Here is a 16,617-nt window from a genome sequence, read left to right as displayed (position 1 = left end):
CCTACTGCATCCTGAATGCGTCCTCAGATCCAATCACAGAAATCCCATTTGATGGTGGTTTAAGGACACATTTGTTCACATTCTGGAGCAGCATGAACATAATCTGTCCTCAAAGGAATGGTAAAAACAATATTTTGTACTGGCAAATAGTCACAATGTTGTGTTTGAATAAAGTGCGTAGAAACCCAGATCAATGCCATGTGTAAACAGCTGTGGCCATGATCAGATCACTGAGGATATATGTTAATCTGAATTTATATCTGAACGGGGACATTGAGGAGCGACATGAGGTGATATCTATGTATTGAACTACTACTACTACTACTATAGAACTACTTCTGCACTTCACAATACACAAAACTTGCATCAGTGCATAACTGTGGTGATTTTTGTTGTTGATGTCATTTGAGCTTTTGCTTTCTTTGTTTGGTCTTTGGTCACTCAAATAGCAATACTATCAGACCTGACAGGGGGAGTGTTTGAGTGTATACAGTGTCACCACAGGGGTGGCGTGAGAAAGAAGCAGTGATTTTGCTAAACTGCTTAATGACTAGGTTTTTGACTAGTAGTATTCACTTCTGAAGGTTTACATGGGCACTTCTTTGTGCTTTCAGTCATTCTCCAACCAGGTTTGTAGCTGCCTGGCTTTACTAGCACAATGTTGGAGTTTCCCGCTCTTATCTTGTAAAATGAAGAACTTTCTCTGTGCAGTGCAGACATTTTGCCGGGTGACATGAGAAACCGGGGAAAAAGAGCAAATAACACCATTCCCATTGACAGTGGCTACCAGAGTATGTGATTGAAGTGGAAGTGAGGAATTTTGACCACAGTGCATGGAAAATAATACATATAACCCCCAAATTGTCTTGTTGGGAATAAATCTGTCTCCTGTGAAAAGTGATAAACAGGTTTTTGGCGAGTGGGTTTAACAAACATGTTCATATTAAGATGTCATGCACCACAGTTTAAAATAATGTAATAATATTTCTGACTTTCTATTTTGTTGTGTTAAGTACAGAACTGGAGACAAATGGTCAGCGGGCAGAGTGAGAGAAGGGGAAACAGCTGACTTGCCTCACTGTCCAGTTTTATCTCCAATTTAATTTTGACCTCCTCATGTAAATGTAATACAAACAATTATGATGTGCATGCTATATGATGGAACAGTTGATGAATAGCATTGCTATTGCTATTCTCGCATAGTGGTGCCATGGCTACAATTCACGCTTTTATTAGTGCAAGAATTGATTATTGCAGTGCACTGTAAGGCAGTCTTCCCTTTCAAATGCGTGCAATGCAGCTTTTTTTAAATTTTTTTTAGCAATAAATGGCCCTGCTCCAACTTATTTGACAAAGATTTTCATATTCGAAGAACGTATCAGGGCGTTGTGGTCATTGAGTAAATTTTTATGTCAAAATGGTTGAGGTAAAACTCTGGGGTGATCGTTTCTTTGCTGTTGCTGCTCCCAAAAACTGGAATAAGTTACCTCCTGTTTTAATGCACCATCACTGGCACTTTTCAGATCTAAACTCAAAACTTATTTAGGTAGAATGGCATCTAATACAATGTAATGCTGTGTGACATCATTATTTTGCTCTTAATTCTTATTTTATTGATTTTATAGTGTGCTATTCCTGCTATTTCATTAGTTGTATTATGTTACTTAAAACAACACCCACATATCTTGTGGGTGTTGCATAGGGCCATATAAATAAATATTGAGTGATTGATTATCATATTTCTGTTGCTATGGACACAATGATAAGGATTTGAAACTATCACAGATCATTTACAATCAGCTTCAAATAATGAGATCTTAAAACACAAAACACTGACTCTCACTGGAAACAAACAGTGGTCTGTGTGAAGTCCTGTGTTTTAATGAGTCATCTGTCTCTTCACTGCTGTCATAAATGCGTGTTATTTGAGTCATTAACACTAAAACTAGGTCATCATAAGCTGTGGTACAGATGACCTATGGTTCCATGTTGCAAGGTCATCTGCATTGATGGCATCAAACCTAGAAATCACAATACCTTCTGTTCAGCAAATAGAAGAAGACTCAAGCTAGTGTTGCAAAGGAAGGAAAGGATCTTTATTGTCATTATACAACCACAATTGCAAAATGACTAAGCGTGCTGCCACAAGGGGACAACCAATGTGCCTAACATTCTTACATTCATATACGCTTTTGGTGGCGGGAGGAAATCGGAGAGAAACCCACTCAGACCCAGACCGGAAATCAGACCTCAAGAGTTGACTGGCACCATGTTGACATTATAGAAATAAGGTGTCACCTGCCATCAGGCTGTGATATTTTCCTCTAAACAGGAACATCATTTACAAAATTGACAACATATTCTATTGAAGAAGACCTTAAACTAGCTAACGAGACCATTAACTACTAGGGAAGATGTACTGAAATTGTTGTGAGTTGCCCCTGGTGGCTATATTCTTACTTCCTGGATAACTTCAACTGGCAAGTCAGAGGACTATATCCAAAGCTTCATTCTGTGATAAGAAGGTTGACGGAACTGGCCCTGCTGGATATGAAGTTCTGATCCACAGGGACCAAAACCCAGTCTGTGTCTGATGACATGACGAGCGGTACAGCTAGCAACTAATGATACATGCCTAACAACGCAGAAGTTAGTCATAATATTAGTGGCGATTAGATAACAAGCTATATTTCATAGTGATTACAGTGATATGAAGTTGACTCCATGTAATAAATAAAAACCCACAAAAAGGTTTATTATTAGGCTTCAGCTCAGAGCACCCTAGTGTTTTGTGAAGCTGATACTTGATGTGACTGGGAGTAAGAAACATATTTTATTAAATTAAAGTGTGTTGTTCTTGCTGTTGGTCACTTTGTTGAGAGGTGTGCAATTTTGAAGAATTATACATGACATTGTAAAGGTTCGACACTAATGTGCAGTGAAGTTGCAGACCAACCATGGAAAACACTATGTCTGATAACACAGGGTAATATTAATAAATTATTAATCTAGTTATTGATAAAATTGTTATATAACTCACTTTCTCATGTTGGGTGTGACAGTGCAGTGCATCGTTAGTTAGTATTTTTCAGACATGTTTCATAATGAGCAGACACCAAAAAGTACTCGAAGTCCAATCGCTGAAAACACCCCGTCTTATCGCTGAGTGCTGTAGAAGCAGTTCCACCCTGAGACATATTTAAACACCAACATTATTGACAGACTGCTGACTCAATGTCCAACACAGATTTTCTATCCATGGACTCCAAATGCTGCTTTTAATTTTACTCTACTCAACAATCATGATACTTAGTATATCCACACAACTAAACTGCATTCTCAATCACAATTTGTAAGGAAGGAAACAAAATTACATTATTTAAATATCGTATTAAATTTTCTGAAACAAAATCATGGTAGATGTCTATCTAGATGTGCATGCCGGCATGTTGCACACTTTGAGGTGCATTTGGCAGAAATGAGGATGATGATTACAATGTCCTGGTTATTAATGTGGTTAGGTTAGGCACAGTAGTAATCTGTAGTTACCTGGGAGGTAAAAGTCTTGCTTATTTCAATTCAAGTCTGGCTCATTTAATTGGTGGCTTAAGTGACTCACCACCCAGTTTCCATAGTAACGGGTGAACAATTTTGCTCTAGATCAGGCTAACTGTAGAGCTTTGGGTAGCTTTGTTTCAAAGAATGTCTAAAAGGTGGAAACAGACAGATTGTACCATCAGATGAATTATGTGCTCACACTTCTCTTGTCATGTAATAAAAATCAAGTCAAACATTAAATGCAACAAGTGGCAACAGAAATTTAAAAGAATTAATTAAAAGGTACATGGTTATATATGTAGCCTACTCTCTCTGTCTCTGATTGGCTTGTAAAAAAACAAAAACAACAAAACCAACAGTTTAAATATGTCAGGCCTGTTGATTCTTATTATTTTATGGTTTATTGATGCGTTGAAATATGAGTGTGATTTAATTTTTGTTCATAAGATAATTTGGAATAAATAACAAGTGCAATAATAAGAGAAAACCCGACATGACAACAGACATGTGTGTCATCATGTTGTTACTGAAAGCATTGAAGATGCTACAAAACATGTACAACAGCAACATTCAGTGTTTCAAAGTGTTACTGCACTCCTAATTCAGAACATTGGAGAGTGTGGGCTGCCACTCAGAGAGATGTTCAAACACGGAAACACGGACCTGCACCAGCTGTTTCTTTTGTTTTCAGAATCCGAAAACTTTGTCTTTCGTGACAGCACACTTTCTTTGACGTGTCCCACATATAAACATTGTAAATAAAGCCAATAATTGACTGCAGTTCTTGAACACACAGTGTGTATGTTTAAGTGTAAAACCACCATAAAAAAGATATAGTCTAAGTATTATTTAACACCTTAATGCCTGAATATATTCCCAATTCTAATTGCTGCCTAGAAGATGCTAAAATAAGTGGAGAGTGTTCAGTTTAATATAGCACATACAAGAGCTCGAAATTTCAGTATGATGCAAATTCGCAACGAGCAAGGCACTCCACCCATATTCTTAAACAGCCATTATTGCCGGATGTCGACAAGCAACAACAAACACAATTTCAGTCACATGTAGTTTATTCTAATATACCACCAGTAGAAGCAACCAATACATTGCTACATATTATTTTACCTACTTAAATGTGGATAATTTCCAAACATTGGCACCAGAAATCTATGTGTTCTGCGAGCCAATACTTCCCTCTTTCATCAACCGGATTAATTTACACCATGACCGCTACATGGCGGCAAAGTGCTTCCATATACGATCCTATAAGCCACCACGCCTGAATTCATACTGGAAACTGTTTGAGGCAATTCGTAACAATCATCCAAAAAGGGTCAAACTCAGTTATCGCTGAATGTACGCATTTCCTGAAGTAGGCAGTTGGTGCATGCCCATTGCTGCCTCTCTTTATATTGCCAATATACATGTTTGATTATGACGTTCCACAGTCTGTCTAATATATTTAATGAACGTGTGGCCGTAAATGGGTGAGGCAGAAAGTACCGTGCCACACTGATAGGGGGCAGTGCTGAGCCCCATAGGCACAATGGGTAACAGGTGCACTTCACTGTCCGCTCTTCTTTTACGCAAAGGGCATTTTTTACAGAGTGACAGAGATATTCTTGGAGAGGGATTGACTTTCAATATATATATATATATATATATATATATACATATACATATACATATACATATACATATGTATATATATATATATATATACATATATATACATATAAATATATATATATATACATATAAAGGTAAGACCATGCACATTTTTCAATTTTAATTAAAAAAAAGAGAAAGCATTGAAAAGCATAATTAAAAGCTGATTTTTGATTTATTTTTGACAGAAATTGATTTTTAATGTGTCATATTAAAAATGAGAATAGAAATATAATTAATAATGTATCTATTGATAAGATGTAACGTATTTGGTTAGGTTTTACATGCCAGCATGTTACAAACGTAGTTGAGTTGGGTGGTGCAACAAATCAAACCAAACAGTGTTTGCAGCCCCACAAATGTAATGTATTTCGTGAATATAGTGGCTGCATCAGTGTTATCAGCGAATCCAGTATTTCCATTCAGCATGTTTTCTTAAACTATTATGACATATCACTGTCATTTTATGACTCAGCATCATATATATCTCATACACATGACACCTTTACAACACAAATAACAGCCCATTCTAAACAGGGCAGCGGTTTCCCAAATGAGTTTTACTTGAGTGTCAAATGTAGTATCTTAGATTCGGGAATATACAGTTCCGTAATAACAGAAAACAATGTACTGTGGTTGTGATGACCAAAGCTAAGAAACAAATGTGTAAAAACGAAAACTCACAAAACAAGTAATGACATTGAGTCATTAAAGACGGCTGTTTATTTTGTTTATAGAAGCAGATGAATCAACTCCAAAGAAAAAATAAAGAGACAGTTTTTTAATTGGCTGACATTCTGTTTCAGTTAATCACACCTAACTGTCATCCCAGCTGCCAAAATGTTTTTTTATTCAAACATGATTTGCTGTATGTTTCCGTATAAATTGCAATTGTCATTTCTATGGCTTAGGGCCAGTTGCAGCACTTGCAGGAGTCATAGTAGATGAGGCCGGCCTGGCAGCGTTGCAAATAGGTATTTCCTAGGTAGCATTGGAAAAAGGTGGTCGCATCAGCAGGGTTCACATAAAGACCATCAGGGCGACCCTGGCAGAAGCTACTGACAGGGTCTTTGGTGGTAGTGGGACCTGGAGTGGTGGTGGGCTTTGGAGGAAAACCTGCAGGTTCAGAGGTGAAAACAGAAATGTTACACACAAAACCTGTCATTTAAATTAACATCATTTGACCATATACTGTGCTGAGAGTTCACAGGAATTTATTCTGTGCCATCTTGAAATAATAAAAGGCAATACTGCTAAAAAGAAATGTGCTGTATGAAGGATGAGTTACCCATAGACATTCTGAGGTGGTTAACCAGAGGATAAGCTCCAGTTGAACAGAATGATCCACCAAAGTCATCCATATCCAGAGTCCACACATGAGCACCTCCCAGTTTATGCTCAGTCATCCACTGGACCTACATGATGATTGAATTAGTAGCAATGACCTAAAAACCTACATTTACTGATGCAGATTATTCCAAAGGAAAACCTGTTACATATATAGATACATACAAGTTAATGTATTTCTTGCTTTCATTATAAAAAATGACAATGACCTTCATGATAAAAACAGATTACCTTGGAAGAATAGCTGAGCTGATCATCATACCCCACCCACTCACTGCGAGAGGTGGCGTATGGAACCTTCTGTTCAGGGATCCTAGTTACAGTAGCACCAGGGATGAATGTACAGATCTAGCCAAAACACACACACACACACACACAAATACTTGAATGACATGTAGGATCAGATGATGTCATAATTTCTAGTCCTTCACTTCATTCATTTTTAGTTATAATTTTATACAGTTCAATTGTTCAACAATGTATTTTTCTTGTTCCAATGGATCACTTATTGAACGTAGAATGCAGAAAAGTAAAAGTACAAAAGACAAGCAGCACTAAAGGTTCTTCTGCATTTTAGGGAGAGAAACACCAGCAGCAGTAAACATCTTTTGACTTCAATGACCTCACTGCAGGGTTTGTATCTGATATGTTTGTTAACTGTGAGCAAGTTAAACCACCCAGATCAGGTGATGCCAATCCTCCTCCTGGAGTCATAATAAAGTCTGACTGATGATTTGAAAAAAAAGAATATATATACATACATACATACATATGTATATTTACAATATGGATTAATAAACCAATGACTGTAGACATTGATTTCAATTACAACTTGATAACAAGTAATGTATAGAGACAGTGATGAATGTAGGCCCTGTATGGTTTAATATAAAGATGGCACAGTGTTAATAAAATTGTAATAAAATAAAATAAATACTGTCACTAAATATTCTTTACAAGAATATTCAACATCACTGAACAGAGTATGATATGAATAATACCTCATAGAATGCCAAAAAGCCAGCAGTTTGAGTGTATAAGCCAGCATTTCCAGGGCCGCTAGCTGGGGCTCCCAGGCCATTTGCAGTGCTGCGGAGCAGATAAGTGCGGCCATAGGTGGGGAAACCCAACAGCAGCTTCTCAGCAGGTGCGCCCAGAGTCAACCATTGGGTCACAGAAGAGTCCTACAGCAAGAAATGACAATCCTGATAAAGAAAACATTTTTACATACAACATTTTTTACTTTTTCAATTTAATTGTGAACTGACAACTACCTTTGTAGCACTCAACTCATTCAAATAGTAGAGTCAAATAGTTTAAATAGAAGCAAGACTATATATCATCACCATGGTCATTGGTATGTAAAGAGACAGGTTCATGTTAATAATAACTTGATCTCAACTTATGTATAATTTTTTATGTTGAACATTCAATGTTGTCATAAAGGTTCAGAGACCTGTAAACTAAATGTGACACAAAATCTAGCTCTAGACCATAAGATACAGCTTTTTTTTTTTTAAATTGGACTATGAACATGACAGGAACTACACAGTCTGGGTCATATAAACTGATGTTGACAAGTGTTTGTGGTCTGTCTGTGTGTGTGTGTGTGTGTGTGATTGTGTGTGTCTTACAATATTGTGATGAATGCGTGAGCCGGAGTCGACAGTGCTGCGATACAGTGGACTGTTGTGTCCAGTTACTCCATCCCAGGATCCGTGGAAGTCATAGGTCATGACATTGATGAAGTCAAGGTGGCTGTTGATTCAGAGAGGTTTTCTTTTGACATCAGCAGTAATACCTTATTTAACCATTGATGGACACACCATAAACATATGAATACTACAACTCTGTCCAACTATGAGTAATGAGGGTAACACAGATAGAGAATAATAAATAAATAAATAATAAATCTGTGCCTTTTCGCTGAGTGCTACTCTCATGTTAATTTCTTGTCATAAATCCCATATACTGTCACATATACAAGATAAACCTGTTTATTTGAAATTCTTTATAACAATAGAATGCCTGCTTTTCACATCTATGGCCAGTAATGCACATTTTTGTGCACCTTACTTTGAAAATGAGCGCAAAGAAATCACTTACGGCGAAATCTTGTCGACCTCATAGGCTGCAAAAATGGTGGGACGCAAGGCAGCAACGTTGGCTGACAGCAACAGCCTTGTCTTCCTGTTTTCTTTGGCCTCATCATCAAAGGCCTTGGACAGTTCCTTTAGGCACAGAGAACAAAACACCTCAGGCCGTCCACATTGGTTTACGTCATTTGTTGAGAAACAATTTGATTCGCTGCACCAAGGAGCTGCAATTTCCGTATCCACTAAAGAGAATAACGTTCACCTCAAATCTCAGTACAAACAATGCCACACCTCGAACGACATGGACACGTTGTCTGTTGGCTCTGTGTTTTGAGGTAAAGGTACACAAGTAATAGTTCACGTATTTGGTATGTGGAGGAGTCAGTCCTAAGAAACAACTAATTGCTGTCTGCACACACCCTTTTTTCTAGAAACCACAGTTAAGAGGCAGACACATACTAAGTGAAGACACCGCTGCCAGTACAGGAAAATGATTTTAGCCTCTTAACAAAAGGCTCACCTGTCTGTCTCCTGGGCAGTCAGTGCATTCAGCTTCATGTAAGAGGCTGAAAATGTGTAAGTACCTTAATACAACAATATTGTGAGTAACACTGCTCCACTGAGATAGGGTTAATGGAGCTTAATCAGCATGGTGGGGAACTCTTTTTACTATTGCTTGAATGTTACAAACATTTACATATATTTAAAGGTTAGCAATGACAGCTTTGAAGTCGTCGCTGTATGTTTTGGATTTGGAAATGGCTCCATGTCTGTTGGACACACATAGTTAAATGGCCATATGACCTCCACTGATTTCTACTTGACATGTCTTTTGCTTTTAGAATCATTAAATAAATGCTATTATCACCAATCAACAAAGCAGTGGTTTTTAGTTCAGTGGAAGGCATGATACCTACTGTAGCATTGTAGTTATACTGATTGAAATTATCTGAAAAATTGAGGCCATTCTAACCGCAACCAGCAGCGTGAACCTCTCCTTGTCCTCCCGTGGGCTGCCATTATGTCCTGGATATTCCCAGGCCAGGTTTAACCCATCAAAGTTGTGGTTACGCAGGTAAGAGATTGCTGACTTGATGAAGGCTGCCCGGTTCTCAGGCTTGGCGACCATGGGGATGAATCTGGCGGGATGAAGAAAATAATAAATTGTGTTATCCTTCTTGGTAGCTTAGAGGAAAGTTTTACACCAGTGAGATAAATAAGTGAAAAGTGCATTGAGGATGTGTGTGGCATTACAGAGAGTGTGAACTTACGGACTTAACACGTTGGCTCTACCTCCGACTGTCAGAAGAGTCTTCAGTTCTGGATTACTACAAATCAAACAAATCAAGTTTCTGATTAATCCAGAATGTTTCACTTTCTGGATCTTATGTATAGTTATTGTTGTCTGATTGTTGTCTACTCCAGTTGGAAAAGCTGGGACAGGCACACATAAACTTGTCATCATGATATCAAAACTGACTGAACAGTGCAACGACAATAAAAAACACAACACCATCTTGTTTTCAATGTTTTTCTTTTTGCCACCAGGAAAAAGGAAGACAGTCTGATTTGTGGCAATAAACAACCACATTTGTTTGTATCTAAAACAGTGCAGAGAAAAGTGCTAACCCTAACATGCACAGTTGCTTGTTATGTCACAGCAGGGAAACAAATAAGGCCAGATATATTAAGCCTTTTGTCCAGGTGTGAATAATAAACAGGAGAAAAAATGTGATTCTGCAACAGCCTGGTGAGAGAAAAACTACAGTTTATGTTTTATTATTATTGTTAAAATAAGTACTATTACGTCCTGTGTTTTTTCAGAAACATCCATCCACTGAAACTCCTCTCCTATAATGTAGCTGACTTCAACCATTTTTAAGAATAGTCTCTGTATGTTGACATGCATGTGAATTAACTTTATACTACAAATGTTGGACAGATGTTCTTCACTTCCCTCCATCCATCCATTCATTGTCAGTCACTTATCCAAGACGGGTAGCAGCTCTAGCAGGGGGCTGAAGATTTCCCTTTCCCTGGCCACATTGTCCTACTCTGACTGGGAGATTCCTAGGTGATCTCTCCACCTAGTCCTTGGTATGCCCCTAGGTCTCCTTCCAGTAGGACGTGCCAGGAACACCAGCCAAGGAGGCGCCCCAGTGGCATCCTTACCAGGTGCCCAAACAACCCGAGTCACCCTTCTGAGAGACCCATTTTAGTTTCTACCCACGATCTTGTTCCTTCTGTCATGACCCTTTGCTGGATCTCAGGTCCACACAGAGACAGAGACTGCCAGTTTAAACTCACATTACTTTGAGGCTGTTGAGTCTCCCAATCTGCTGCTCATCATTCCACTCCAGGGGGTGGATCTGGTTGAAGTTGTTGATGGTGACCAGAGCATAAATGACATGGGTGCACAGAAAGGGGTCGATGTTGTCTGGGGTGAACTTGGAAGCGTGGGGCCTGTACTGGGCCCAGTTGGTCATATGGCACACCAGCTTATAGGAGGAAGCTGAAGGAAGGTAAAGACACAGCAGCAATGACACTTTGACTCTAACTGTGTTTGTTCTCCAATATTTAATGACACAAAACTAATGCTTACCCATATGCAGAACAAGCAGTACACCCAGTGCTGGAAAAAAGAGAAACCTTTTCATTAAAGATTAAAAAAAAAACAGTCCTCAAGAGTGCAGCTAGGACAGGGGTGTCAAACTCAAATCCAACGCGGGCCAATTTTAATAAATTTGGAATGGTCACGGGCCAAAACAAAAATGTAAATGTAATTAATTAGGGTTCGAGCAACAAGGTTGCAAGAACCCTATTGAAACTGGAAGGATTATTATTATTATTATTATTATTATTATTCTTATTATTCCCCCAAATGAATCGCCTTTTTGAGGCCTTTCCCATACCCCAAAACTCACCAATTTTTGTGACCGCATCAATCCTGGTGTAAATTTACGTCTGAAAAAGGTTCGGGGAATGTGCGTCGAAAATTGAATGTGGGAGGGGCCAATAAGTGCGGCGCCACCTGTCCAAATTCACCATGACCAACACAAATATCGCACATGCACGAAATTCGGTACACATGTGTAGTGGGTCAGGATGAAGAAAAAATTACATTATGACCATGATCCAAACCCAACAGGAATTCCGCCATCTTGGGTTGATTGGCGATTTTTTGGCGATTTTGGCGAATTCGCAGCAATGGTATTTGAACTAACTCCTCCTAGAGTTTTCGTGCGATCACCTTCAAACTTGGTGAGGTCCCTGTGGACCAGTTGAGGAGCTCACGGTATCAAAAGTTTTTTCAAATGTCACATGGCGCGCGAGATAGGGGGCGGCAAAGTTCGTGATGATTCTGATGTTTCGCATCAGAAAAACAAAACTCTTATAACTTTGCGATGGAAGGTCCGATCCAAACCAAACTTGCTATGATTGATGATGGGCCATGGCTGAAGACGTCTATGAAAAAACGGTGAAGTTTGAAAACAGCGCCTCCTTGTGGTGAAAGAAAATACACCAAAAAAAAGTTTTTTTACGATTTCGGGAATAACTTTTACACAGATAATCGTACCGCACTCAAAATTGGTGACAACAGTCAAAACACATGGTAGATGATGTGTGATCAATATGACGACGAATCGTTTAACGGTGTTGCCATGGCAACGACGCAAAGTCGGATTTTTGGGACAAAAAATCAAACTGCTACAACTTCGCGAATCCTGGTCCGATCTGAACCAAACTTGCTAGGATTGATGACAGTCCGGCCCTAAAGACGTCTATATGAAAATATTCAATTTCGAAAACAGCGCCCCCTGGTGACAGCAGACAGTATGACAGCTTGTATTTCAATTATCTCCTCCTAGAGCTTTTGTGCGATCACCTTCAAACTTGGTGAGATCAATGTGGACGAGTTGAGCATCAAAAGTTATCAAAAGCTTTTTAAAATATTGTATGGCGTACGAGATAGGGGGCGCCAAAGTTGGAGATAATAATAATTTTTCACAACAGACAATGAAACTCTTATAACTTTGCGATGGAAGGTCTGATTCCAACCAAACTTGCTATAGTTGATGATGGTTAGTTCCTGAAGACGACTGTGTTGCTGAAACGGTACATTTTGAAAACAGCGCCTCCTGGTGGTGGTAGAAAATTCTAAAAAAACAAACTGTTACAACTTTGCCAATCCTGGTCCGATCTGAACCAAACTTGCAAGGATTGATGACAGTCCGGCCCTGAACACGTCTATATGAAAATATTAATTTTCAAATACAGCGCCCCCTGGTGACAGCAGACAGAATTACATTTATAGTTTTTGATGCTGCTCCAACAGGGATTGTTGTATCCACTTGAAACTTAGTATGTGGGACCCCAGACCCTTCCTCAACATGTCCGTAAAAGGTCACCTCCCTACAGGAAGTGGAACGCCCGAAACAGGAAGTAAAGTCTTACATTGTCCGATTGACACGAAACTAGATATGTGAGTTACGGGACCTTCCCTGAACATGTTTACGGAGACGCCGTTGACCGAACAGGAAGTCGGCCATTTTAAACAGGAAGTGCCCTCTAACTTTGCAGTACATTGTCCGATCTGCACAAAACCTTATATGTGACACCAGCAACCTGTCCTGAGCATGTCTGTAAAAGGTCACCTCCCTACAGGAAGTGGAACGCCCGAAACAGGAAGTAAAGTCTTGCATTGTCCGATTGACACAAAACTAGATATGTGAGTTACGGGACCTTCCCTGAACATGTTTCCAGAGACGAACAGGAAGTTGGCCATTTTAAACAGGAAGTGCCCGCTAACTTTGCGTACGTTGTCCAATTTGCATGAAACCTTATATGTCACACCAGGGACCTGTCCTGAGCATGTCTGCAAAAGATGACCTCCCAACAGGAAGTGGAATGCCCGAAACAGGAAGTCAACTCTAAGATTGTCCGATCTGCACAAAACTTGATATGTAAGACAAGGGAACTTCCCTGAACACGTTTACGGACGCGCATTTGACCGAACAGGAAGTCGGCCATTTTAAACAGGAAGTGCCCTATAACTTTGCCATACGTTGCCGATCCCCCCTCGAAATTTGGATCGACATGTGCGGGGACGCCGCTGAAAATAACTAGTACTGAAAATAAGTACTGAAAATAACTAGTACCGCGCGCGGTGAATGAACGGGTGAGAGCGCGAGGCACGCGGGGAGCCGTGGCACACGGCGACCCGCGTGGGTCGGCTCGAACCCGTTCAGAACCGCGCGCGGTACTAGTTATTTTTTGGCTTGTTTTTGTCTTTCCTTTAGAAATCTGTAGTTTAGCTTTTCTGTAGGAAAAAAAAAAAACTTTTGTATATGGTGTAAAGGTAGATTGTACTCTTTGATTACTGACACCGCCTCATAACACAAAAGAAATACCATTTTTTTTCTTATATTATATTTTGCCTTTCCATTTTTCATGAAACAGTTTTCTGCATCTGCATCAATCTGTTACCTCCTGAACATTTAAGGATCATTTGATATTTCTCAATCTGCTTAATCTCACTTGTAGTAGTAATTAAACACTAATGTAAACATTGCGCTCTATTGGCGGGATGCCGTCATTTCGCGGATAATAACATAATTGACATGCATTGTGAAAATGTAGTTTATAGTCAATGCACTATTTAAAGCAACATAGATTTATTATAAGGCAACTTTTTTTAAGATCAATTTAGCACTCGCAGCCACATAAAATGACGTGGTTGGCCACATACCGGCAGGCCAACTCCAGTGGTCATTCGTTATGGCCTCGCGGGCCAAATATAATTACACCGCGGGCCAGAGTTTGACACCCCTGAGCTAGGAGATAAAAAGCAAAACATACTATGTTAAGTATGTTAGGCAATAAATCACACAATTGTGATCAGGGGCCACAAAAATCCATCAAAATTAAAAATATCACTTTGTTTGGACACAATAAGCAAGAGCATTAAGAAACAGCAAACTTAGAATTTTACTACGCTGACAATTTAATTTCTGAGAGTTTCTGTATGAAGAACCAAATGACTGAATGAATGAATGAATGAATGAATAAGTGGTATTCACCTGTAAGGAGTCTCACCATTGTGCCCTCTGTCAGCTCAACCAGTTTTTACCTGCAGGGATGAAACATTCATGATTATAAAACAGGTTGTTACCTTTGTTTTTATCTTAAACCTTTTAGAACAATGATTTAGTCTGATGTACTGCAACAATTCACTGATTATAAGTACAATGCAGGTAAAATGCTAGAATATGACACAAATGTAGACAGGGTGATGATCTCATTACCTTTCTCCAGGAAGAGCAGCAGCAGAGTACAGCACTTTGTCGAGAAGTGTCGGATTTATATTTGTTGTCCTTTGATTAATAACTGGTAGCAAAGTGCAACAGATAAGAGCTGAGCACGGTAGGAATCTGACTGACATGCCAAATAACCCCATTTCCCATCAGGAAAAGCCTTGAAAGAAACAAAAAGCTTAGTGCTTTGATATCAGTGCACTTCTGCATAAATGATTAACAGACAATGACAGTAAACTAGTAAACTGGTGACAAAAATGGGAAAAAAAATCAGCTCATGGCTTTCTGTTGGGAATATTGATGCCACTCGACTCATCCTTATTCTGTATTTAAACTTGTACCTTGTAGTGTCTTTATTGCATTGTTTTTACTAAAAAAACATAAAAAACATAAAACATAAAAAAACCAGCATTGATGGGCAATGAATGTCAATTAATGAGATTCAGTGTCGCCTACTGACCTCATAGAGCTTGACCATGGATAATACATCCATAAGCTTAACATAAAGAGACAGTCAAGCTAAGACATGACATAACTTTTTCTGTAGTGCAGAAAATAATGTCAAATCTATCAATAAAAATATAAAAGAACATCAAATATGAAAGCAAATCTGACTTTGGATCGATTAGAAGATAACTCGAAAACAATTTCAAATATTCTTAGTCCTCAGAGCATTAACCCTGATGATTATGGCAAATATGTAAGTCTCCCTTTAGCACTACTGTTTATACTTCTGTACAAAAAAAAACCTCAAACTGTGATGAACTTATTTTTTTATTAGATGCACATAAACTTTACTCTCACACCATTCACAAGGCAAAAGGTCAATGTCGGCAATGATCGATCGGCGACGATTGTTGTGGAGGATTCTGAACTACAATTCCAATGTGTTTATTTTAAATCATATTTTCAAGTATGGCAATGCAGTATAGTAATGCATTTCCGTCCAGTCTGTATGAAACAACTCACTGATACCACCTTTGGTGAGTGAAAGCAGTGACTCTGCCAGTTAGCTTTTCTAACTTTTGGACTAGAGAGTGCAGATGTGTGATTCACAGCATAGAAGAGTGAAAGTCAGTGATGGTGATTTAAGTGGGTTTGATGTCACCAGTCATTCAGCCCTGAAGCTGACAGCTAAACCAGAGTCTGAAATGTTTCATGCATTCATAAAATGAGGACAAAGATTAGTGAAGCACTTAGAAAAGCCACGAGAACAGCGACCACTAACTGGGCTGTGGACTCTTCAGGGCGCAAGTACACTGAAGTTAAGACGAACCAAAGAAGACATTGGCAATGGTAAAAAAAATAAAAATAAATGTCTCCAGCTGTACAGCTAACAGAGTGGACACATGTGTGATTTCAGATAAAACTGAAAATGATACATACTTAAGTTGATTTACTACACAAATGTGCTACCCCCCACTAATGTAAGTTAAATCATTGACTACAAGAAACATTTTGTTGTGTATCCTAAAGCACATAATGGTCATTTACTGAGAAAATAAAGCACATCATCATACAATCAAGAAGTCTTATTCAACCACTTGCAAAGTGAGTTACACACAAATATTTTGGTTGTCCAGACCATTCAAATATTTAATAAAATGCAACAAAATATACAATAAAGTTCATTC

General features: G+C 38.8%; 1 protein-coding gene across 1 annotated transcript; it reads right to left on the bottom strand.

The window, feature by feature from the left end:
- Positions 1-5,921: 5,921 nt before the first annotated feature.
- LOC122768149 (chitotriosidase-1-like) lies at positions 5,922-15,050 on the bottom strand. Its single transcript, XM_044023925.1, has 12 exons — positions 14,975-15,050; positions 14,750-14,799; positions 11,272-11,301; positions 10,977-11,181; positions 9,941-9,997; positions 9,643-9,808; positions 8,680-8,804; positions 8,208-8,331; positions 7,575-7,757; positions 6,805-6,921; positions 6,515-6,641; positions 5,922-6,342 (listed from the first exon to the last, which is right to left on the bottom strand). The coding sequence occupies exons 2-12, from the start codon at positions 14,766-14,768 to the stop codon at positions 6,134-6,136; spliced, it is 1,362 nt and encodes a 453-aa protein (XP_043879860.1). The 5' UTR covers positions 14,769-14,799; positions 14,975-15,050; the 3' UTR covers positions 5,922-6,133.
- Between the last annotated feature and the right edge of the window lie 1,567 nt (positions 15,051-16,617).

Source organism: Solea senegalensis, linkage group LG4 (genome assembly GCF_019176455.1).
Source record: "Solea senegalensis isolate Sse05_10M linkage group LG4, IFAPA_SoseM_1, whole genome shotgun sequence".
NCBI lineage: Eukaryota > Metazoa > Chordata > Actinopteri > Pleuronectiformes > Soleidae > Solea > Solea senegalensis.
This window is presented reverse-complemented; position numbering and strand designations above follow the sequence as displayed.

What these genes read in the sequence shown, in the direction of transcription:
- LOC122768149 (XM_044023925.1), bottom strand. An exon ending in CTCAACAGCCTCAAAGTAAT is followed by an intron (nt 9,998 to 10,976) that starts GTGAGTTTAAAC and finishes TTTGATTTGTAG; the next exon opens with TAATCCAGAACTGAAGACTC. An exon ending in AGCTCAGCTATTCTTCCAAG is followed by an intron (nt 6,642 to 6,804) that starts GTAATCTGTTTT and finishes ATCATCATGTAG; the next exon opens with GTCCAGTGGATGACTGAGCA.